Raw genomic sequence first — 25,119 nt, 5'->3', positions numbered from 1 at the left:
AGAAGTCTTTGTCAAGATCATAAATTACTGCCAAAAACAATCACATCTATAAAACTAGCTTCTGCTACGATTTTGCAGTCAAGTTTAGGCCTAATCAATACATGCCTGGCTTCAGCCTGTGTGCCGACAGCAAGTAAAAAAGATACAGAAATGATAACTATGGAGTCATCTCTCTATCATGCTGCCACGTACATACCTTGGTAGTCGTCGGATCATCCTCCATATCTATATAGATGGTGGATATATGATCTCCAGATTCAGTTAAAGCCTGATCTGTATCCATAGAGAATTCAGGCTGAAATTGTAAGGAAGTCTAGTTTGGTTTGGAGAGAAAACGCGTTGAGAGAAGAAGGTCAAGAAATAGGGTAATATAGGTGCTTTAAGTTTTGTACACGGATCAATGATCATGGATCCCCCAGTGGTAACCTTTGTCCTTTGACCCACAAGTCTTGTATTTTCTTAGCCAAACAAGTAATGATACAAGCGTAAGTGGGAAGCCTTTTATTCCCCCCCCCCCTTTTTTTTCTTGTATCTTACACCCACTAGCAAATTATCTCTGTTTATTGAGTTTATATCATCTAAAATGTGAACACAACTTACACACACACAAGCCACTGGAAGCGAACAAATTTATTCATAAAGTCATGAAATGTATTATAAAGTATTTGTTTGAGGTCAGATGTTAAGATATGAAGTATTTTTAGTTTTCTAATATATAATAAGTAAGTTTTTTTATAATATACCTTTAATAAATAAATCACTCAACCCTTCATCTTTAAGTAAGACATTATATTAAATAAAAATAAATATAAAAAGCTAATGATATCTATTGAAGACAATTAAAATTTATTGCTAGTGTAATTTAGTTAAAAATATCTTATATTTATTAATGGACGTTGTATGATTTTTAGACTCAAGTTTTGTTTAATGCATAGAGACAGAGACAGGATTTAGTTTGCAAATTATATTTTTTAAAAATACCAACTAAAGAAAAGGGGAATATAAATGAAAATAAAAAATAAATTCCCCGTGCATATTGTCCTTTGCATCGCTTTTTTTATTCCTCAAATTCGATTTTTTTTTGGGGGAATTGGGAAGTTTGCCATGATTTTTTAGGTAGATTAAAATTTAATTTAGGTGTGAGCTAGTGGCTAACCTAAGATCGATCCAATATTATATATAATGATTTTTTTTTAAGAAAATAAAGTTTGGGTGAGCATGCTCATTAGTAATATTATGTATTTATGTTGAGTAACCCACAACAGAGAAACGTGCATAAGGCTTATTATTCTCTTTTTGCCCTCACCTCGTATTTTCTTTCTAAATCATTAAATTAACCTAATGCATTTAATGTAAAAGATCTAAATCCAACAAATTTATATGTTCCTAAATTTGTTAACTCAATTACCTTCGTTTGAGAATACATTAAAAAATTGCCACTTGATTTAGTAATTTTTTAAACTTGAAAAATTACTTAGCATAAATATTTTTAAAAAATAATAAAAAATTTTTTCAATTTTTTTGGAAATCAAGAAACTCAAGAGTGTAAAATAAATCAATTTAGAAATGGTTTATAATTTTCAAATTATTTTTGGCATGAATTTTCAAATTAATGTGCAAAATTGTTACAAACTGGCTGGGACAATTATTACACTAAAAAATTCAAAACCCTGTTTGCCGACTCAATATTTAATTAAGTTTATGAATGAAAACTGACAAAAGCATTCTAAGTGATTATAGTTTAGATTAACGTATGCCTAATCAGCAAAAAAAAGCATTCTAAGTGATAATAATTTAGATTAACATAGGCCTAATCACCTTCTAAATGGGTTTAAATGGTGAAAGCTGAAAACATATCATTCGGTGGAGTTATAAACGTAATTGACGGGGACAAAAAGCAGTTAATTCCACATAATCTCTATATATTGATTAATTATAATATTTAATTTCCATCAGTATCTTCCATTCTGCAAGTGGGTCAGGGTGTTTTTTTCAAAAAGTCAATTAGGGTTTCATTTTTGTGTGGACTAGGAATAAAACAAAGCAGTACGAGAGGCAGACGACAACCATCACCAATATAATATAAGTATTCTAATGGAGAGAGCCTTGTTCGTCAAAACGTAATCACTATGTCAAGCCTTTGTATTCTATATTCTCATGTATTCATTTTGTACTTTGAATTTTATGTTAAAATAACAAAACTTAATTATTTTTAAAAAATGGTAATGATGCATGTTCTGGGTCATCTCAAAACCACCGTACGTGTTTTAACATAGAAATCATTTTCTTATATGAAATTGTTTGCTCGAGCAGAGTTAGGATTTAATCATGAGGATGCTCAAATTCAAAAACGCATATATAATTTAAAGATTACATAAATAAATTTTGAAGGGACGAAAATATATAACACTTGTTCAATACAGGCGTTGATGGGATCAATATGTGGTTAACATTATTTAAATTTTAAAAGGAGTTTCTAGAAATATAAAGTCGTAACTTAACGAGGAATATATATTTGCACGGAGGCAGAAACAATACAGATTACAATGTGGGTTTTTTCAAATGTTCAATTATTTCAACAACATTATTATCATTAGATGCTGTTTTAATCTGGAAACGGCCCACAAAAATAATGAACATGATGTATTACATCTTTGCAAGACATTGTTTTATTTATTAATTTAACTTGGTTTCCAAATTGAAATGATTTGGATTTTGTTTCCCATGCAATTAATGACGTGCTATATTATGATGATGATATGATGATGATGGAGAAGAAGAAGAGGAAGAGGAGAGGAAGAAGAATGTTGTTATTATTTATTTTGTTTGGACGAACACGCTGTGTTTTTGATTTGTGGGAAAATTGTTGCAAAAAACTTAGACTATAAATTTATTGCTCATAAAGACTTGGAAAGTTTTTTGAAATGAGGTCCTTCAGTAGCACAAATTTGGAGCTTAAAACGACCGAAATGCCCTGACCAAAACTTGTCCTCCCTCCTTTCCAGCGTTCATTGCAATTTTGGCTGGCAACACGTCTACCTCTTCATCGATGAAGCACCATGTTCATTTGCAAATCTTGGCTTCGCGCCTTCCTCCTTACACACTCTGTCTTCAATATCAAGACCCATTTTGATTCTCTCGTTGAGTTGGCCTGCTTGTAGACATTTTAGTTTGAGAGGAAGATCGATTCTTTACTTTAATCAATCGCCGACTAGAGTGCTAGCTCTCTCAAGAAGCTTCACCTCAAACATTACACTGATCACTCACTTGCTCTTGTCATTGAAAGGTAACATAATGATTGTGAATTTCAAAATATGTTCATCTCATTTTTAGGGTTGTGAAAGTTGAAATTGAAGAAGCAAATTATCAATTTTCTTGCCATAATGTTGTTTTCGAAAATTTGAGTGGCAAGAAGGTGAATAAATGAACTATTCTCCACCACAAGAAGTAATTTAAGTCCTATGAAGATAATTGGTGAAATGTTGAAGCAATGCCCCCCTCTAAACTCTGAAGTTTCGGACTTGAAAACTAACAACCTGTAACAATGTATAGATCATTTGATTTGAGAACATGTTCAAAAGGCAAAAATCAAGAGTTTATTAAGCCAAAGTGGATCGCTAACAAATTAACTGTAAAATGGAAGTTGTTTAGCAACATACCCCTTTTGGATTAGGAATTATGATGTAAACCTCACTGGCTTGGTTACTTACATCAATAATAAGTTTAAATGAAGTTTAGAATAGTATAGTTTTGTATTAATGATATCAATTTTCCTTCATTCATGTCAGATTGTTGGTGTTAGTCTAGTAGAATTGTAGATTAGACATCGACCATGATTTTACTTTTTTGGCTTTGATTTTGTTTCTTTGCCCACTTGTCTATGGTTACTGTATTTTTAAGCGATATGGTTTATGAGTTATGAGGTTCATTTATGCATCTTTCTCCTTGCAATGAAGCCGGTGTTATTTGTTGTAAAATTATCAAAGAAGGTAATAGTAAACTTGGATGAAGTACCTAGTATGTTTATTATCATTGAAGAATTTATATTCTATTCACTTTTTATTATTGTTTTCTTCTTATACAGATTAAGGATCAGCATAATGGGACTTGTTATTGAGAGATTGAAGAGGGATGGAGATAATTTTGGTTTGGAGAGTGACAATTATAACTAGAATAGCGAAGCAAGCTCAACTCCAAGTTCATCAAATTCAAAGATGTTCGATGACTTTGTTGAAATGAGATTTTTTAAAAAATTAGTTTGAAAAGTAATTCAAGAAAATGGGGGAGAAATGACATCAGACCTCCTTACTTTTACCATGCAAATGTTGCACTTGCACCTAAAGGTGTTTGGATAGCAATATCTAAATTCTTGTGTTATCTTATTGTAATGTAGTGTAATTTATGTTGTCAAAGGATGTGAAAACACATTATTGTTTAATTATAAATAAATTTATTGGTGTTCAATTGGTGTTCAATTGTTGTTCTTTGTGCTTTAAGTTGGTGTGATTAAACTTTACATATAAGTATATAACAATAGTAACCACTAAGAATATTCTTTAGTGTTTTTTATAAAAAATGAGTAAACTTTCATAATATCCTTTGGTGGTTTCATAAAAAAGGGAAAAAATTTCAAAATATATGCATTTATGATAATCTGAAAACACAACATTGGTGTAATATTCAAACCTTAAGTTTTAAGTTATATTCAAATATGCATTTTGAATATATTAAAAATGTAATTTTTCTTCCTTTTATTTAAATAATCATTTTGAATATCCTAAAAATTGACTTCATTTATTTAAATATGCATAAGGGATATACGATTATATGGAAAAAAATTACATTTTGTTGAAAATTAGTGACATACCATGGAAGAAACATCATATATGCATACAAGGGTGTCCATAAGAAATTTTAATAAGGGATATTCGAATATGTAAAAATGATGTTCGAATATATAAAAGAAAACTGCATTTCGTTAAAAGATCAGTTGCATATCGTGGATGAAAGATTGCATGCGCTTCCAAAAGTATCTACAAGAAAAATTAATGAATGATATTCAAATATGCAAAAATGTTATTTAAATATGTGAGAAAAATTTGCATTTCATTGAAAACAAATCGCATATTGAGAAAAAAAGATTGCATATGCTTTTAAAAGTATCTATAAAAAAATTAATGAGTGATATTCAAATATGTAAAAGTATTATTTGAATAAATGAAAGTTTTTTTGCATATAATTGAAATTCAAATGTATTTAATGAAAAAATCACTACATATGACTGAAGATTTCTACTTCTAGTATTGCAAAATGCTTGTAATTTAAAAATTTTTAGAATATCAAAAGTTATTATTTAAATAAATAAAATTTTTTTTATATATAATGAAAGAATCGTTGCATAAGACTGAAGAACTTTGTATTAAGTGTTAATATGAAATTATTGATAGCGAAGGTCCTGTAACATCTTTTGCTCTTTTTTTATAGGAAGGGTATTTATGTCATTTACTCCTCAGCAATTAATGCCACCAAAGGACCTCATCCTCAGAAAATTCTCAACTCCTTTTCAACAATTAATTTAGTGGTGAGGTTTTTTATAGCAATTTTTCCTTTTGTTTACTCCTCAAAATCACTTAATAAGGACAAGATATCTGTAGATTGCATGTTTAAGTGAAATTGTTTAGTTTTATAAGCTAATTTACTGACAATGGCTCTGCTGTGGGCGTAGACTCGAACTTATCTAAATCAATGTATGAGAAATAAATAGTTACAACATAAAAAGATTAAATAAATCGATATTTACTTTCTTGTGATCTGGTTTTGTTACTGAGCATTAATTTTGACTGAATATCTGTGGTGCGTTTTTTGGATTTTGAAGCTGGGAATATAAATCTTTTTCTATGTCAAGTGAGGTTGATCTGAAGGGAAAAGGGTTCTCTCCTCCTCCCCTCCTTTTCGTTTTATAACCATTAAAATTGATATTTTGAATAGTTTAGATTTGATCTTTTATTTGGTTTGTACTGAAATTTTAACATTTTGAATTTGATTATTTATCTTTTCTTATCATTTAACATTTTAATAATAATTTTATAAGAGTTTAATGAATAGAAAAGGAAAAGAGTGGAAGAGGTGGAAAGAGAAGAGGAAAGAACCACCCCAACATCAGAAGAGAGACAAAAACGAAAGGGAAGGTGTTGCGAATAAACATGAGGCGTTCATCGGACATTATTAGTGCTTCTTGTCCTTTATTTATTTATTTATTTTTTTACTTTTTGATATGTTTATATAATTGAATCATATTTAAGTATTGTTGAGGCAAGTAAAAAATAGTTTTTCCAAAGATGCTTTATATATTTTCATAAGCTACAACCCAAAACTTTATGTTTAAATAATCATTTTTCACTGGGAGTCTATAAGCAACACATGTTGGGAGTACTTCTTCTTCCTTTTTACACTGACTTCGCTCTCGTGTGATTGAAGTGGACATTATTTGGGTTCACTTTTAACTGTGGCCCAACATTATCCCAAAAGCTTAAAAAAAAAACGAAAAATCAAAAAGAAATCACGAGTGCATTTGTGTTGTATTGGTTGGCCTTTATGCCTCTCATTAATCTCACTAAATACTTAAATACGTTGGGTGAGAATAAATGTTATTTATTGAGATTTGTTTATTCATTCATTTAATCTAATCAGTGCGCATCTTCGCTTCAGCTCTGTCATTTTAAAGAGAAAACCCACTTTTGTTGGCAAAAGGACTTTTATTATCATGATTTTTAATATTTTTTAGTAAAAAAAAAAAAACTCCATCCATCAATCCCAGTTTATAATACAAATTTGGAGAGTGATTTAATATCTCAAAACATAAAACAATTTGATAAAAATAAAATTTCATTAAGCATTGTTCCAATATTATATTTTCCTCTTTATTATATTATCCCTCTTCAAGGTAATAACATGAAATTTATTTCTAATAATTTATATTTTTTTAAAAAAATTTGTAAGATATATTTAATGAGATTTATTTATAAAATGAGATGGATAAAATGTTTTATAAAAATAAACTAAACGATATAAAAGCATGGAGGATGAGTAATGGTTAGGGTGAGTCCAGTCCATGAAGAGAAGGAGAGTTTTGGGCCAAAAGTGCAGTGAAGTAAGGCAAACCATTATGGTACCTTGTGCAAGTAGGCGAAATGGTCCTCACAACCTTTGGATTTTGAGATTTGACTTTGTTTCAAATTGATGCTCACTTTAGGTTTCCGATACAACGTTACATGGCAAAGTAACCAACTTCAAAGTTCTTAAAAAATATTCTCTCCGGTTTTATGTATATGATAGAGAAATAAGATTTTTTTTATTCTAATTATAAGATGCATCATTAATTTTTTTTCATAATTTTTTTTGTTTATCTTCCATTAAATTTTGGAGAAAAAAATATACTATTAAAGCATATGTATTTCATAAGGATAAAGTTGAAACTTATTGAATTCTTAAACAAACTTAATAAGTTTTTAAGATTTTTGTTGGTTTTGGGAAATAATGTTAGAACTTAGAAATTGCCTATAAATAAGATTAGAAAAGTATCAGTAATTAACATCCTTACATCTAACAAAAAAAATTGACTTTTTAATTTTGTCTTTCACTCAAATTAATCATCGCAAAGAAGTGTGTCCATAAATTACTATAATTTGGTGCAATTGAGGAGGGGTAATGTTGAAAAGAAAGTTAACCGCTCCACTTGGTTTCATACTCCTTTTGATCTTTATAAGACGGGGTTAACTAATTTTGCACTTATTATTAAGAAATGTTAGTTATACTTTTAAAATTGTAAAAAAAATTTAAAATTTAGTTTATATTAAGAATTGGAAGGAATATTTATAATTAAATAGAACTTTAGAACTCTGTCCCATAATAAATAATAGAGAAGAAGTTTGATAAATAGTGAGTATTTTTTTTTTAGAAAATTCCCACTTACATCACTCTTTGTCCCATTCCACTTCCTTCGTTTTTCCCTTTCATATTATTTATTATACTCGGCTTCAAATATTATAATGCTGCTTTTGAATTAATGGAAATTTGGGTTTTATATTTGGTCCAAATCTATTTCAAGTTATTTTTTTTATAATTTTAAAATTTTTTATAATTTAAAATTTTAATCATTTCAAATATTTTGTTCTTTTCGTATTTTTATTATTGATACTTTCACAACTTATGTATCTTTTTTCATGTATTTCCAATTAAAAAATAAAAATAAAATCATTATTTCTATCTTTTTTCTTTTTCTTTCGAACCTCAACTTATATTTTCCTTCATTTGATTTTTTTTATAAACTGCTCAAATAAAAAAATTTAAATATAGAGATTTTAAATGTGATATTTGAAATGTAAAAATTCAAATTCAAATTCCAAATCCAAATGCTACCTAAAAGAAAATATCTAGTTCACATCATTTGAGAAAGTTAGTTAAGTAAAATAATTATGCTTATAATTAAAAAATATGAACTAAATTATCCTTATAATTAATGAAACAAATTTGTCCAGTGAAAATGAAAATTAAATTTATGAGGGATAGTATGAGGAAAAAGCGATAAATGTTTCTTGAAATTTATAGTTTTGTTTATAAATAAAAATAAAAAACACATAATAGTTTCTCTTCTATTTGAAAATATAGGAAGTGTAAAATACTGTCTTTATCTCAAATTATAAGATAGCTTTAAAAGTATTTTATTGTTTCAGAATATAAAACAATTTGATAAAAATAAAATTTCACTAATAGAGGTTTTTTTCAATATGCCCTTTAAAAGGAAAGAGAATTAGAATGATTGCAATATATTAATGATTAAATGTGTAAATTTAAAATTATATTAAATGAAGAATATTTTTAAAATTTTATATTTTTATTTTAAAAAGATAAAGTTATAAAGTATCATTATTAAGTTCTATTGGTATGCATAATACTATCTCAAATTGTTTTATAATTTGAGATAAAAACATATGTGGCATTTTCAACTACTTTCATAAAGATTAAGAAAAGTAGTAAAAGAGTAATTTATATTGCCAAGTGTCATACATTTTATATCAACATTGATTAATGAAAAAATGTCTCATATTTTAGATTGAAAGAAGTAGTTCTGTAATTAGTCTTTTGTTTGTTTTCTTAGAATCTCATTGTTCCATCTAAGCCAGAGACTTGAATCGCACCCTTCTCTCAACTATTTTTCATGTACTTTGCAAGAACTACTTTTGAATTTTGCATAACTTTCGGTTGATAATAAAAACTGGTTTTGATTATTTTCAAAACAACTCTAAATTTTATTAAACAGTCTTCTGATAAAAGAAATTTTAATAACCTGAGAATCTAACACAGAACCTGGAAAACTTTTCTGAAATGTGATGTGTACAGCTTTTCTGCTTACTCATGTAAGAGTTACATCACAATCATGTTTGAAGTACAGACAGATATTAATATATATTTTTTAATAAATACTCAAATTTTAATTTTCATGTTGTAAATGACTGATTATTTTTGCTAGACTTAATATCTATTGATTGTAATATTAACTTCTTAATTTGGGTGAGTAATAAACTTTTGTGGTATAGTGAGAGGATTTTTAAAAAAAATTAATTTTTTTATATTTTTAAGGGATTTCCATATTTAAAAAAAATATCGCCAAAAAGATTCCATGAAAACTACCATGGGAGAGAAATATAAGATAGAGTGTTATTTTAGTTTAAAATCTAACACTAAAAACACGAGGCTTTTAGCTCAATTTGTAAAAAATTTGTGCTTCTGAAATTACATGTTCTTTTTTCTGTAGTCACCGTTAAACTTGAGGCCAAAAAGTCGTCTGGGGTGTCATGGTTGACGGATGCGTGTTTTAAAATGGTTCCATTATTTGATCATTTGAATTTTCTGATAAAATAAACCGATTTAAACAGAGAACGGTCCATTCAATTCAATTTATTGCGATTCCGGCTGTCTGCCAAAAATTTCGGAGATAACTTATCTTGTTTAACTCTCTTTGTCTCGTTATGATCAATCCTTCCCTATTCAGTTTTCTATTTCTTGCACTACTTTGGTAAATAAATTGTACCGCCTTCCATCTTTGCCAATGTTGACGTTACCCCAGTGAATCACAAATCACACAACTAAACAGCCATATTTTCTTCATTCTTAATTATAGGCAAACTTTTAAAGTCTCAGAAATGTTTAGGTCAATTTATAAAGAAGGTTTTGAGTTTAAACTTTAAAAATATAGCAACATTAATGTTAGAATTTTTATCTGAAACCATTCTAACTCAACTCAAATCAAATGAGTCTAGCCTCTTTAAAGTCTTATCAACGCCTTATCAACTTGATGTGAGATTAGCCTAAGATGCTAAATATTATGGATAAATATAGGACAGTAATTAGAAAGTAAATTTTTTTTGCAAGCTTGCCATTGACATGTTTTTTAATTTATACACCAGCACTTTACTACGGCAGCTAATTTCAGTTAATGATAAATTTGTAAAGTTACATAGTTTTTTACGAAGTTTAAAGTATCAACTACCCATCTTGACTGACTATAAAATTAATTAATTTTACCATGTAATTAGGATATGAGGGAATATGCTACAAAGTAATTCCACCAATGCTAAATATAGGAGTTAGTTGAAAGATTTGCTTTAACCTTAAATGTAAAATGTTAATCTAATTTATTTCTTAAATTTATAATTTTTTCTTTAAATGATTCCTATTTATTGTCCCATGCAAATGATAAAAGGAATATCTTAGAAGAAATAGCACACATTTTTACAAATAATCAATTCAACTAATACGCCTTCGCCTTGATCCAATATATAAGTTATTTTTTAAAAGTATAATTTAATTTACTTTATAAGTCATTTATTGATTGAATTATTTTGTTTTAAATTAAAATATTTCAAATTGCTCTTAAAAAGTAAGAGAGAGGAAGATAAAAAAAATAATATTATATGATTAATTTATTTTTATTTTTTACTTAAAGGTCATATTTAAAATTTTATTTACTATCATTCTTTATATTTTATTGTATTAATATCAATGAGATTTACATAAATAAGTGGAGTATTTTTAATATACGTATGTATATTAGTTGTCTGCCTTCTTCTAAAAGCCACCGGCTCTCAAAATTGAAATAAAAAAAATTGAGATTCAAAATTTGAATTAAGGAAGACTCGATCATATAATCATAACTATTTTACAAATCTGATAGATACGATAGTCCAAACCCTGTTCTCTCCACATGCTATTATTTCAGGCTCTGGGTTTCAGCTTATCCCAACGCTAAGATTGAGAAGATTCGAAAAGGCCTGAAATTTATTGCTCTCGCTTCACCATTTCTTTGACCATTCTTTTATCTCTCCCTAATTGGAAAGCCTTATAGGATCGTTTTCAGATCTCGCAGCAGAAACTGCAGCAGAACAAGGTAAAAGCATAGAATCATCTTCATTATCATTCATCATCGGGTCAGCGAGAAAGTTTTCTGGAATATCGCAGCGAAGATACGATACGGAAGAAAATAAAAAAGATCTCTTCTCTACTAAACTAAGAAAGACCGTAAAATCTCAGAACCCCATTTTTGGCGTATTATATCAGACCAAAATGATGATATAAAAAGAGCCCTTTTAGTAGGTATAGCTTTTAATGGCTCTTCTGATTAGCTGTACATTCCACAGTGAAACAGTGCGTACCCTCAAGTAATGAGAGAGTGAAAATTTGAGGTGAGACTTGAGAGTCTTCTTTTTTGTTGAAAAAGTTAAGATTTTGCAGAGAGCAGTGCAAGGGTTTGTAGTTGCACTCAATCAGGGATTTGAACCAGGAAAGAAACCCCGTAAACTGAAGAAGCTCACGAGATTGTCAGTGGGTATCTTTCATTTGTAGTACACGTTGCTCCAGAAAGTTAGAGAGAGAGAGAGAGAGAGAGAGAGAGAGAAGGAAGGTAGAACTTTTGCAATAATACGAATTGGCTCTGCGCTTTTTGGATGTACTGATGAATGATGATATTGGATTGGAGGGAGAAGTAGTGGGAGGGGAATTCGGCGCTCTTTCGATTTTTTTGAATTTGAGAAGCTTTCTCTTTCTTTCTCTCTCACTGTGGCTTTTTTGTTTTTCTTGCTTTTTTTCTCTTTGATTATTTATTACCTCATTTTCTCGTAAAATTTTACTGGTATTATCTTTGATTCTTTTCCTTATGCTCTGTCTGTAATTCTTGTCTGTTTATTCAAGAGGGAGAGCCTTTGAAGGTAATTTTTGTTTGCATATTTTAATGCTGGGGATTTTGAGGGTTTAAGTTCTCTGTTTAACTTTCTGTGACCTCTTTTTGTCTTTTTGTCTTGTAATGCAGTTCTTCACGAGGTGCTGTCAGAATTTTTATTTTTCATGAAAAGTTTAGATTTTTACAATTTTTTTTTTCGATTGATGCTTTTATCCTGATACTGTTTATTAATCTTTTCCTCCATCCATTCATTCCACAGCCTGCTCTGCCTCTCATTACTTCTCAGCTTGCAACCTGTAAAGATTCTGCTTGATTTATCAGAGACCCTTTCTTGCACTAAACTCCACCTCTTTGTCCCCTTGGTCTTTCAAACATTTGTAACTGTAACATTTGTGTCTTGTGTTGTGTCCATATTCGATTTGTTCACCTTCATGCCAGAGAAATATAAAAACCCATTTATCTGATTGAGTTTTATTAACTTGCCGCTCTCTCTCTCTCTCTCTCTCGATCGCGTCTCAGAAGTTTTAGGGAGAGAAGGTGAAATCATGGGGAAGGCTTCCAGGTGGTTGAAGGGATTGTTGGGGATGAAGAAAGACAAGGACCGGATCGACATTTCTGGCTCATTGGTTCCTGACAAGAAGGAGAAGAAACGATGGAGTTTTGCTAAGTCAGGCAAAGATTCCAATTCGGGAACCAGTCAACCGCGTTTTCAACCTCCTGATTCCACTTGGTTTGCATCCTACATGTCGGAAACAGAGAAAGAGCAGAACAAACACGCAATTGCGGTGGCCGCTGCCACTGCCGCTGCAGCCGATGCTGCTGTCGCCGCCGCTCAGGCTGCCGTTGCGGTGGTGAGGCTCACGAGCCAAGGCAGAGGAACTCTGTTTAGTGAGAGCAGAGAAAAATGGGCGGCAGTCAAGATTCAAACCGTTTTCAGGGGCTATTTGGTATGGGTGTTGTACTAATCATGTGTGTCTCTCTCTTGGAATGTTCAAAATCTCATTCATACTTCTCTTTTCTCTAATAAGTATGTCTTTGTCGGAATCAGTGAAAATGTTTTGCTTCATTCTTACTCCTCTGGAAAAAAAAAATGTTCTTCTCTAATGAAACAGTGTCTTCGTCCTCCTGGGTCAATTTTTTTCATTTTTCTGGTATATTTCAGGCGAGGAAGGCTCTGAGAGCTTTGAAAGGATTGGTCAAGATTCAAGCACTTGTTAGAGGCTATCTTGTTCGAAAGCGAGCTGCTGCAACACTCCACAGCATGCAAGCTCTGATCAGAGCTCAGACTTCAGTTCGATCAAAGCGTGCTCGTCGTTCCATTAGCAGAGACAATCGAAACCAGTCTGAATTCCGAGCTAGAAGATCAATGGTGAGGGCTCTCATAAACCCTTTCGTTTCAGGCACAACCCGACATAACATTGCTTTTACAATCTAAGTTTTGAGGTTTTGTTTTTCTGGGCATGTAGGATCGATTTGATGAAACAAGAAGTGAAATCCACAGTAAGAGGCTATCCACATCCTATGAACAGTCCTTCAATGGGTATGACGAGAGTCCGAAGATTGTTGAGATAGACACGTACAGGACGCAGTCGAGATCTCGGAGAATGCCAGCGACGACGACGCTATCAGAATGTGAAGAGGAAACACCGTATCAAACGACGCCGTTTCCTGATAGTAAGCATCTTCAAGACTTCGAGTGGTGCTTCACCGGCGACGAATGCAGGTTCTCCACAGCCCAGAGCACTCCCCGATTCGCAAGCTGCATGCGTGCTCACAACGCCCCCCCGACGCCGGCGAAGAGCTTCTGCGGCGATACGCTTTGCCGTCCGTACTATAATTTCCCGAACTACATGGCGAATACGCAGTCGTTTAAGGCAAAACTGAGGTCGCACAGTGCCCCGAAGCAGAGGCCAGAACCGAAGAAGAGGCTTTCTCTGAATGAAATAATGGCGGCAAGAAACAGCATAAGCAGCGTCAGAATGCAGAGATCGTCCTGCTCTCAAGTTCAAGAAGAGTCATGGAATTTCTGAGCCCTTGGGATTTTTCTCTCGCTCCTTTTTTTGTTTTTGTTTCTGTTAATTACAAGTGTTATAGTGCCTTATAGAATGGATCAAAGAGTCTGCATGCTTATGTACATTCTCTGGAAAGAGTTTTCTTTTACTTCCAGTAAACTCTCGTTTGCTTCTGATTCAAAACAAAGATCAAATTGGTTTTCTATTTGAATTTTCTGTCACGACAACACCACATGGGGGCAGTGGCGAGTAATTTGTTCCCCATGAAATATGGACATGGCCAAGATTATGTTATTTGTATTTTTGTGCAGACATCCGTCAATTCAATTGCGAACTGTGGTATTAAATATAAATGCATAAATATGCATGCATGTATGTATTTGTTTGTGATCTTAAAATTACGTAGTAAGTGTAAGGTGTGCTGTCACGGAACAAAGGTGAATAATGCTGGTTGTGTGTGCTTTAGGAGTACATCTGATTTATTTATAAATTATTTTCACTAACTTCATTAATATCAATATAATAAAAATATAAAAATAAAATTTAATAAGATTATAAATATAATTCTTAAAAATAAATAAATATATAATATTATTTTTTTATTTTTAAAAATAATTTAAAATATTTTATTTAAAATAAAAATATTTATCAATTTAATAATTTATAAAGTATTACTTCACCAATAAGTGAACAACAGAGAGCAAAGAACATGCGAGTCGAGGGTAAATTACTTTTCTATGATGTGATGAATCAAGTTGGAATCTTCCAAAGGAGATGGTTTACAATTAAGTTCGATCAATAGGATTGCATACAATTTTTTTTTTAAAAAAAATGCAACCCAGAAAAAAATCAACAGTGCTCTGTTTTTAGTTGAACATTGCGTACAATGTGGAAGATGTGCTATTACCGAACGGTACACAATGCTGGTTGCTGTGGCGCTTTTAGAATGAGTGCTAATGTTATATACTGTAAATTGAAAAGTTTTAATTACAAATAAAAATTAAATTTTAAATATAACTATCAATATTTTTAACAGAGTTTTTTTAAAATTTTTATAGAGGTTTAACTGTTATAAATTTTTTTTTTAACTTTACTGTCTTTCTCCGGAAAAAAATCAACAGTGCTCTATTTTTAGATGAAACAAGAGGAAAGAGCGTGAAGAATAGCTTTTGAAGGCGCGTCCAAAGGAAGTGTCTGTGTGGCACGGGGGAAGAGAACAAACACGTCTTCAGAAAAATTTTCAACGTTAAAGCAGGGGGGTAAAAATTAAAACTAGAGATTTGAAATGCAAGTGGGGTGCCATTAATATATTCAAGAGGTTCCAGGTGAGGTGCAGGCGAGGGTATAAGTAGACAGCTAATTTAGGAGCAGACGTGATGGGTCACTGTAGCTCCAAGCTGGGAAACCTATGCTTCAAAATAGGATTGACCTCACGTCAAGATGGAACGTTTTGAGACAATATATCAAGCAAACTACCAAAGCTTGATTTCACCAGCAAAGCAGAAAAGGACAGTTTTAGTGCGGGTGTTGAGTTTGAGCTATGAAAATGCAATATTATTGGCACAGCTTTCATTTATCGATTCGATCTAAGATTAATCTGATTTCTAGTTAAAACTTTCAATGCATTGGAGAGAATGTCCGAGATATTAGGTACTCTATGCAAAACAACTGGTATCATAAGACAATTTTTTTTAAACAGTATTGGTTATAAAATATAATTTTTTTAGGTCTTTCAAAATACAAGTATAATTAATAAATTTTTTTAATTGAAACTTAAATCAATATGAAAAAACTGCATGTTTATTTAAAGACGATGAACTAATCATTGACCAGTGTAACTTAATTAAAAGTACTTCCTACACTTTTAATTATTTTACATATCTAAGGTTAATTAGTACTTTCATTTTTATTTAAAACTTTAAATCATGATATAATTATATTAAATATTTTCATGTTAATTAATAAAAATTAAAATTATATTAAATAATTTTAATTATTAAATTTTTTTATATATTTTAAATTAAAAAGTATTTTTAACAAAGTACTCCCTCCGGTCCTATTTATAAGTCATTTCTACCAATCTCATTAATACCATACAATAAAAGTATAAAGAATAAAAGTAAGTAAAATTCCAAACATGTCCCTATATAACAAATCTAAAAAAGTAATATCCTATTACTTTTTCTCTCTCATGAAGGGTAATTTTGAAAATACCTCTCAAATATTACTTAAAAAGACGCACGTAATTTATAAATGAAACTAAATATACCTTTTAAAATTAAACTTATAAATGAGACTGGAGGGAGTAACCTGCAAATAAAATGGGAAAAAGTATCTTACAACACAATGAGAATATATTATGCACATACAGAATGGGGATGTGGCGAGTGGATGCACGCGCTGTGGGGGAATGAAAGGGTTGAACAAAATAGGGGAGGGGCCATGATTAGGGTTTTATTTTGGGGGAAGGGTGAAAAGACTAAAGAGACATTGGGAGATTCTGAAAATTCGCGTGAGATTTTGGGTTGCAGCAGAGAAGGATGACTCATTCGCCCCGACGGGTTTTGGAAGACATCAGCTCAATTTCCGAGGGTAATTTGGGTAATATGTCTTATTCTTTGACCGAATAATTATGCCCTCATTCATACATCATCGTGGATATTTCGTTGCAGAGTGCCCACCTCCTCCGCTCTGTTTTCGATGTTTAGTTATCGTTTGTCCAATAAATTTTATATTCCCCCACGTTAAAAAATACTCCGTTCCCTTAGGTATTTTTAATTAAATTTTATTTTATAATAAAATAATTATTTATTTTTAAATTAATCATATCTTTACATATTTATTTTTATTAAATATCTTATAATAAATATAAAATTATTATCACACTTAAAAAAAGATAATAATTATATTTTAAAAAATAAAAATATCTTATATTTTTTAACATCCAACTACTCAAAAAATATTTTACATTTTGAATGAAGAGAGTATAAAATATTTTTAATTAAATTTTATCTTTCAATAAAAAGTTAATTATTTTTAAATTAATCATATATTTTTATATGTATCCTTATTAAATATCTTATAATAAATATAAAGTTATTATTAATAGGAAAACTTAAAAAAGGTAATGATTTACATCTAAAAATTTAAAATTTTTATATTTTTTAACATACAATTTTTTAAAAAATATCTTATTTTTTAATGAAGGGACTATTCTATATCATATATTTGTAAAAAATATGAGTAAAAAATTACCCCATTATTTCTAAATATGCAATAATATACTCAGTCTTATTTATCAAATATCTTTTAAAATAATTTTTCATTCAAAATATATAAGATCTTATAATGATTAAATCAACTTTTTTTTAATTTCATCCCTTCTTAATTAGTTTAAAAGTATTTAATGAAACTCTTTGGAAAGATTTACTGTCTCAAAATATAAAATATTTTAAAAATATTAAGGTTTTATTAAATAAGTTATTTTAATATCACCATTTTTCTCTTTATTTAATATTGATTAAGTATAAATTTAAGATTATTAAATGAAAGATATTTTTTAAAGTTTACGTTTTTTCAAAAAAAAAAGGTTGTTAAATACATTTAATAAGGATTGTTAGTATGTAAAATTTTATCTAAAAATATCTTATGATTTGTGGCAAAATGAATATTATTTAAAGTTAAAGATAAAAATAAAAGTATATATTAATTTTTATGATGTTAAAAAATAACTTTTCTTAATATATATACTATGAGTAAAAATGTCTTATAATAAAAAGATTCAAGAGAGTATCTTTTTACTTATAATATCATATTAATTATAGCATCTTTTAAGCAAACTATTGATATCATCAACCTCATAAATTTTACTCTAGATATTCCAGCAACTCCATTTACAACTGACTTCTAACATTTTCAATAAAATAAGAAAAAATTTAAAATTTATTAATTTGATTTGAAAATAATTTTATATATTTTTCTTATATTAAATAAATCCTTAAAAAAATTCTATTTTCCTATATTAATATTAAATAGGGGTAAAAGGATAAAATTATAAAGAATTAAATGGATCATAAAATAGAATAGGAGGTAATATTTATTACTTGAAGTAAACAGGGGGATTGAAGATGTATTCACATGAAAATTTAAATAAATCATAGTACGAGTGTTGTTTATGAAATAGATAGTGTAGCTTAATATATTTATATATCTTATAAATTAATTTATTTGTAAAGTTAAATAAAGATTTATTATATATTCCCTCCATTAAAAAATATAAGGTATTTTTTAAGGAGTTAAATATTAAAAAATATAAAATATTTTTAATTTTTTAAAGCGTAATTATTACCTTTTTTTAAAGTGCTATAATGACTTTATATTATTATAGAGTATTTAATAGAAATAAATATGAAAGATAGAATTAGTTTAAAAGTAGGTAAAAACTTTATTAAAAATAAAATTCAGTTAAAAATACTTTATATTTTTAAATGGAGGGAGTATGTCAGTAATCTGAAGGAGATAATAAAATAAGTTGGTGTATTTAAAAAATAAAAAAATAATAAAAAGAAGCATCTGTGCTTCATTACTGCACAGTGTCTCTGATTAAAAAAAAAGTAAAATATTTTTTAAAAGAATCAACTCCAACAGCATAAATAAAAAATATATGAGCATGACAAAAATGCAAATAAAAGAGTAAAAATAAAAAACAAAGTGAAATGATAAAAAAAAAATACCAGTTTAAATTTTGAAGGTAAAGTTTAGAATTGTTTGGAGGAAGGAAGAGACGTTAAGAAGAGGCCAAGTAGGGATTTAACTAATAAGAACCTCCTTAATTAATACAAAAAAGCAATATCGCAGATAAGCTTGAGATTCAAACAGTGATAATTAAATAATGATAGATTAATGAGAAGCACTTTGTTCAAGAAAATGGAGCGGCTACTAGTGCAGTTGCCTTCGTCATCCGGTTCAGTTCCCAAAAACATAAACAAAAATATTAATCTGTTATTACCTTACAAACATGTTACTCCCACATTAGTTTATTAATCTTCACTAATTAATCCAAATCAAATCTAACATTAGTGTCTCCAGCTTCCAACGTTGTGGCTTTTGAATTTTGAAGAGCAGCATCTCCTTGGATTATTAGCTCAATCCTTGCCTTTTCCACATTTTACTCGAATCCGAATATTCTAACAACATACCAATAACGTGTTTTCATGTTTTCCCAATACATGTAAAAGAGTTTGATGCTTTTGGAGCAACAGATTTGTCACATTTGTCAATTTATGAGTTGGAATCTCTCTTTCCAGTCACTATATACCCAAAAAGTTGTTATGAAAAGAAGTTTGTATAAAAGCGAACTTAGTATTGCAAAAAAAAAAAAAATCACTATAAAATCCAACACACTTTTAGTCAAGTCAAATGCGTGAAACCAAACAGGCAAACACATAAGGAAATAGCATATTTTGTTTTAGTGTTCGCATAAAGTTTTATTTTCTCCTCTCCAATGAAAACTCGAGAAAAATAAGGGTAAAAAATATATCTTTTCTGTGGTTTTCTTCCAAAATTTTATTTTATCTCTACTATTTTCTCATTCTTAAAAAAAAAAATTAAAAGTCTTGAATCTAAGAGGGCAAATAATCAATTAGTAAGTGATTATCCAGCAGTTTCAAGTTTAAACTCCTAGTATACACAGTTGCCTTCATTGCTAGATTAGAATGAGCTATAATTATATTATAATATAATGTAACTTTTGAATACAGGATGATTTGATTAAAAAAAAGTTGAAATCTCATTATTATTATTTTGCATAAAATTTTATGGATTTCAGACATTCCATGAGTAAGGTTCTTCCCCCATGACGCGAATGAGAGAAAATGACTAGTTTACGAACTTCAAAACTTTTTTTCTTTCACCTCTATCAAAGTGTTCCATATTTGAATCTGAACAGCTTGTGTGGACCCATTTAATTGGGGTTTGGACTTGTGGGTAAGCTCTTTGAAGTTAGCACTAAATCTACTTTAATCATCTCCAAAAGTTAAAAAAAGAAAAAAAAGAAAGAAAATATAGGTTTGCAGACCCTTTTCCCTCTTTAACCTTGTTCTGCAGGTCAGATTATCCAAAACTTCTGCCTTTTCAAGATTCATTAATTTGAGGAAGGCTGAGTTAAAAGATGGTTCCCCAATGACCAATGCACTTGTCTATTTTCAGAACACAAAAAATATATATATTACTGTGTGGTACTTACCTATTTGTACTTTTTATAGATTGTTAAGTTTTTGAAGCAAATTGATTGAATGTCATGTCGTTTAGCAGCAAAAGGAAGTTACTGGGAGATGGGGGGTAAAAGAAGATAAATTATGGATATTTCATATAGGGCGAAAGTGGATAATGCATGTTTGGTAGCTGGGAAACAACTTCTCAGGAAATTATTGAATATGAGGCAGAATATTGCAGAACGCTGCCAGCAAAATTTAAATTTTAAAACTTGTTGATTTATTCATATACATAATAATACTAATAATAATGAGTCCTCAGCCACGAGCATGGATCATTATCATGCATGCAGCATTGATTTCGGATTTTGAACTGTTCAAACTTAAATTTACGCCATGTGAAGTGAAACATAATAATTAAAGTCATTGTGCAGAAACTAATATATATTTATTGTACGTTTCAAGTTTTGAAACTGAAGTTACAAGGAGAGGGAATATCTCAATACAGGTAGTTTTTTGTTTTAATTTCAAAATAAAAGAGCGAAATTCATTTGGGATTCGTATTTTCTTCGTTAAATTAGATTACTCGATGAAAAGAAGTTTGCTTGTTTTGTTATCATTTTTTTAAAATAGATGAAGTATAAATATTCACATACACTTACATATCTATTTTTTCCCCCCATAAAAAAAAAGAGCGAATAAACCTGTTTATTACATGGAGTATAGAATCTAAAATTTCTCCCTTTCAAAGGATGCAAGGTGCCACTGAACTAAAAGGCTCTCAATCAGTCTGCTTCTTTTATTAAAAGAAGCCCGACTTTGAAATTTAAAATGTTTGACTAAGCTTCTAAAACAATTATTATTGATTCTAAGTGGTACGAGAAATGGGGGTCTCACTACTGTCTGTAGCTAGAAGGAGCTAGAGTTAGTTGTTCAAGTGGCTTAGGCTTAGTGGGCAGAAGCCAACTGCTTAAATTCCTCCATAGATAACGAACCCAAAAAAAAAAAAAAAAGAAAGAAAGAAAGGAAAAGAAACAGGTGGTTTTCTTGTAAAAAATGAAACCATATATATCACAAAGTTTTAAATGTAAAAATAATATTTTATTTAATTGATCTTTATATGCTTTTGTCGCAGTTCTTTAAAAAATAAATCTTTGGGAATCATGGCTTGTAAAATTTATGTTCTGTAGATGACTTTGTGATATGGCTATCTAATCAAGTCATATGCAAATATTATTAGGTCTAGGTGGGGATAATTTTTTCAAAGATGTTTTTTACATTTAGATGAACTTGAACTTAAGAAGATATCATATTTCAGTCATCATGGGCGTTTCAACTTAAGACCAATGCCTGCTTTATTCCATAAATGATTTTGGCTTAAACCCATTTGAGCACGGTCACGGTGGACCTTGAATTATTTTTAATTTTAATTGCTATGTAACGAGAAGTACATCAATACCGGATGTCTTGGACCCATTACAAATATTAGGCAGTATATATGGATTTGCCTTTCAACGGCCCAAAAAGAATGTGGTTCCTCAGCCGCTCCTTCGGATGATTGAACGGCCCAACAAGAACTCATCCTTAATGACGAAAATTTGGGTTTTATTCACAATCACATTTTCATTTTTTAAGGTCCCTCTTGTTTGTCTTTTTTTGGGCCCACTGAATAATTTTTTTGGATTTTATCCTTATGTTGAATGTTTGAATTTAATTTGATTAGTATTTCTCTTTTCCGTTTTCCCTCTTCAAAGCATCTTCATTTTCTTCACCATGAGAAAGGAAGAGAACAAATTTTTCCTTCAAAGCATAGCAATGGTAACATTACATTCATTATCATAATTATATTACTAAACTTCGGATGAAAATTTCTGCACAATTCCTTTGGATTTTTTTTTTAAATGAAAATTTTTCTTCCCCTAGCACCGTACAACACGTCTAATTAAATTATTATCAAATATCCGAAGTCCTAACACATCAAAGGTACCCTTTTACACGATTTGAATCTTAGAAAAAAAAAAAATCAAACACTAAAAATGGGGGTAAAAGCTAAGCGCCTTGCCTATTTAGATTGCGAAGCCGAAATTCAACTATACACTCTAATATAACAAGTAGTAAAGCAATTACACAAATTTAAATTGAAAAACATTGAACACTTCTTTAGAATCAATCTAAGTAAATCATTCGCCAGAAGAAATGCAGGAAAATCAAGATAACTCAATTCAAAGAAGGAAAAGCTAGCATTAAAATAAAGACTAATTTTTTTTCTCTTTCCTTATCTGGTTATTTTTTCGACAAACAACTCCAATATCATTTCAGGAACACATTAATTAAAAGGAAGATAGATGCAATCCCGAGATCAAATGAAAATTGTTCAAAGTATGTGTTGTTGAGATATGATCTACAGCCCCTGATCAATCAGATAGTCTCCCAACCTCTCAACAATCATGTTACACTGCCCTGGAGTCAAAGGTTCATCATAGATACCAAATATCAGAGCTTGGCCGGTTTTCTTCACAGTGATCCCGCCAGCACCCTGCAAGTTTGAAGATGTATAAACTAACTATCAAAACCAAAACTTATTTAGATTACACAACTTATACGTTTTTAATTTAAGATGTCGCAAAACCAGGGGCTGCATCTAATTAACGTCAGCATGGCGAGCATCTAGGAAAATGGAAATCTGTTCCTTGAAATCGTAATACAAAAAAGGATACCAACTTTAAATTGTCAATTTTTTTCCCCACTAAAAAAGGATCAGCTATTAATAAAAGTATACAACTTTGGGGTATTGTTTAACGCTGACATCTCTGCATTCAATCGGATTGTGGGGGTAACTAGGGGCTGCATCTAATTAACATCAGTATGGCGAGCATCTAGGAAAATGGAAATCTGTTTGTTGAAATCGTAATACAAATAAGGATACCAACTTTAAATTGTCAGTTTTTTTCCCCACTAAAAAAGGATCATGCTATTAATAAAAGTATACAACTTTGGGGTACTGTTTGACGCTGACATCTCTGCATTCAATCGGATTGTGGGGGTAACTTGGTTTTCACACACAACGGAGCAACTCAAGCAAGCCATCTTATGCTTTCTCCTATTCTTATTAACAAAGAAATCTAAAGGTACAGGATGAATTTGATTAGATAGTTCAGTACTTATCAAACAAAAGATTGACAAACTCTAGGTCATCTTTCTCAGTGTCAATTCGCTATACAACTAACCAACAAAAATGAAAAATGAATACTATCTAAATGCATTGAACTGTATCAAGATTCTTTCAAGGGAAGACGCAATGCAACAACGCCCACATGCTATAAGCTGTACTGTAAATTAAATAGAAAGATAAAGCTAAAATCATAATGAGATAGTAAATCATAAAGCGCTTTCCCGAACTACATTAGAGACGAGGTGATTCTTGAACTACATTAATCATATTGAACAACAACAACAATAAACCTTATCCCATTGGGGTCAAATTAATCATATCGAACGATTATAAGTAAATCATAAAGCACCTTCTTCCCACGAATGACAGCTCCAGGTTCTCCTTGGATGACCATATACTTTACGCCACCCAGATGTAAGCCAGTAGGGGCAAGGGAGCCGGGTTCATCAAAGTCCTTATTGATGGCAGCAATTTCTTGAGGCGTAAACTGCACAGGAAAGAACACCAATGAACAAGATATCACTATTGCAAGTTCATTTAGAACAGAAAGCTATGGCAAAGGTGTCTAACAGTTGAATTACTTATCCAACTCGGTAGAAGGGAATATACAAAGTACAGACAAATGATGCCGAAGCAGGAAATGACAGTATCCTTAGATAGTCGTTATCCCTCAATCCACCATGTTTGATTCCATTTCAATCTTTACTAAGCCTAAATCCCGAATCTTAAATCAAATGCCAGGCATAAAAAAAAAATTTTTTTAGGCCCCCTTCTTTTTATCTTAGGCACAAAATCAGCATTTTTGATTCTCATCAGTCATCACTCTCTTGGAAATCTGTTTTGACCGAATACTCACTCCACATCAGAATACCACCAGCGAAAGATTAAACTGGACGAGTACAACTGCAACTGCATTTTTGCATTTGTGGGGTTTGACAGATGTGTAAAAACGAGTACATGCAAACAAACATAAATGATTTTTTCCTCTAACAAAACAGAATTTTAGCAAATGATAAAAAAAGAAAGAAAGAAAGAAAGATGCAACACCTCCTCTGTTATATACGCAACAAAGGCAATAAAAATATCAACATTCTAAAAGAAAATAAAACCCCAAAAATTAAAAATTAGAAATTACTATAAAACTCACATTTGTTTTTAAATCTGAAGCCGATCAATTAGTCACTAGCCAGCCAAACAGATCAAGAAGCAGGGGTCCAAATGGAAAAATCAAACAGAACCAAAAGCAAGCAGATCTAATCAGATTATCTGAAAACAAAGAGGACCTGAGGGAAGGAGGAGCTCTGAGCCCAGACGCTACCATCGAGACCGACGATTGCGGCAGCGGTGAGGTTGTGGCCGTCGATATCACACATGAGATGGTCATCAACGTACGCCTGCCACGACATTTTTGACAAAGAAACTCGAGGGATTCGACTTCTGCTATATCTTCCGCTGAATCTGATTTGGTTTGAAGGGACTACGGGAGGG

At 30.5% G+C, this 25,119-nt stretch overlaps 2 protein-coding genes across 3 annotated transcripts; one reads left to right on the top strand and one right to left on the bottom strand.

Annotated features, from left to right (window-relative positions):
• The first annotated feature begins 11,396 nt into the window (after positions 1 to 11,396).
• Positions 11,397 to 14,458, top strand: LOC129291649 (protein IQ-domain 26-like). 2 transcript variants are annotated; one of them, XM_054929130.1, is made up of 4 exons: positions 11,397 to 11,446; positions 12,755 to 13,182; positions 13,398 to 13,604; positions 13,702 to 14,458. In XM_054929130.1, exons 2-4 carry the CDS (start codon positions 12,781 to 12,783, stop codon positions 14,263 to 14,265), a joined length of 1,173 nt encoding a protein of 390 aa, XP_054785105.1. In that variant the 5' UTR covers positions 11,397 to 11,446; positions 12,755 to 12,780; the 3' UTR covers positions 14,266 to 14,458. The 2 variants fall into 2 exon arrangements, with proteins under 2 accessions (XP_054785105.1, XP_054785104.1); XM_054929129.1 differs by lacking the exon at positions 11,397 to 11,446 and adding an exon at positions 12,210 to 12,263.
• An 8,222-nt stretch (positions 14,459 to 22,680) lies between these two features.
• LOC129290345 (profilin-3) lies at positions 22,681 to 25,119 on the bottom strand. Its single transcript, XM_054927093.1, has 3 exons — positions 24,915 to 25,119; positions 23,981 to 24,118; positions 22,681 to 22,995 (listed from the first exon to the last, which is right to left on the bottom strand). Exons 1-3 carry the CDS (start codon positions 25,035 to 25,037, stop codon positions 22,861 to 22,863), a joined length of 396 nt encoding a protein of 131 aa, XP_054783068.1. The 5' UTR covers positions 25,038 to 25,119; the 3' UTR covers positions 22,681 to 22,860.

The sequence above is a fragment of the Prosopis cineraria genome, unplaced genomic scaffold (genome assembly GCF_029017545.1).
Source record: "Prosopis cineraria cultivar Desert tree isolate PC_DT_omini unplaced genomic scaffold, ASM2901754v1 PC13, whole genome shotgun sequence".
In the NCBI taxonomy this organism is placed as follows: domain Eukaryota; kingdom Viridiplantae; phylum Streptophyta; class Magnoliopsida; order Fabales; family Fabaceae; genus Prosopis; species Prosopis cineraria.
Note: the sequence above shows the minus strand (reverse complement) of the source record. Positions and strands in the feature narration are given on the sequence as shown.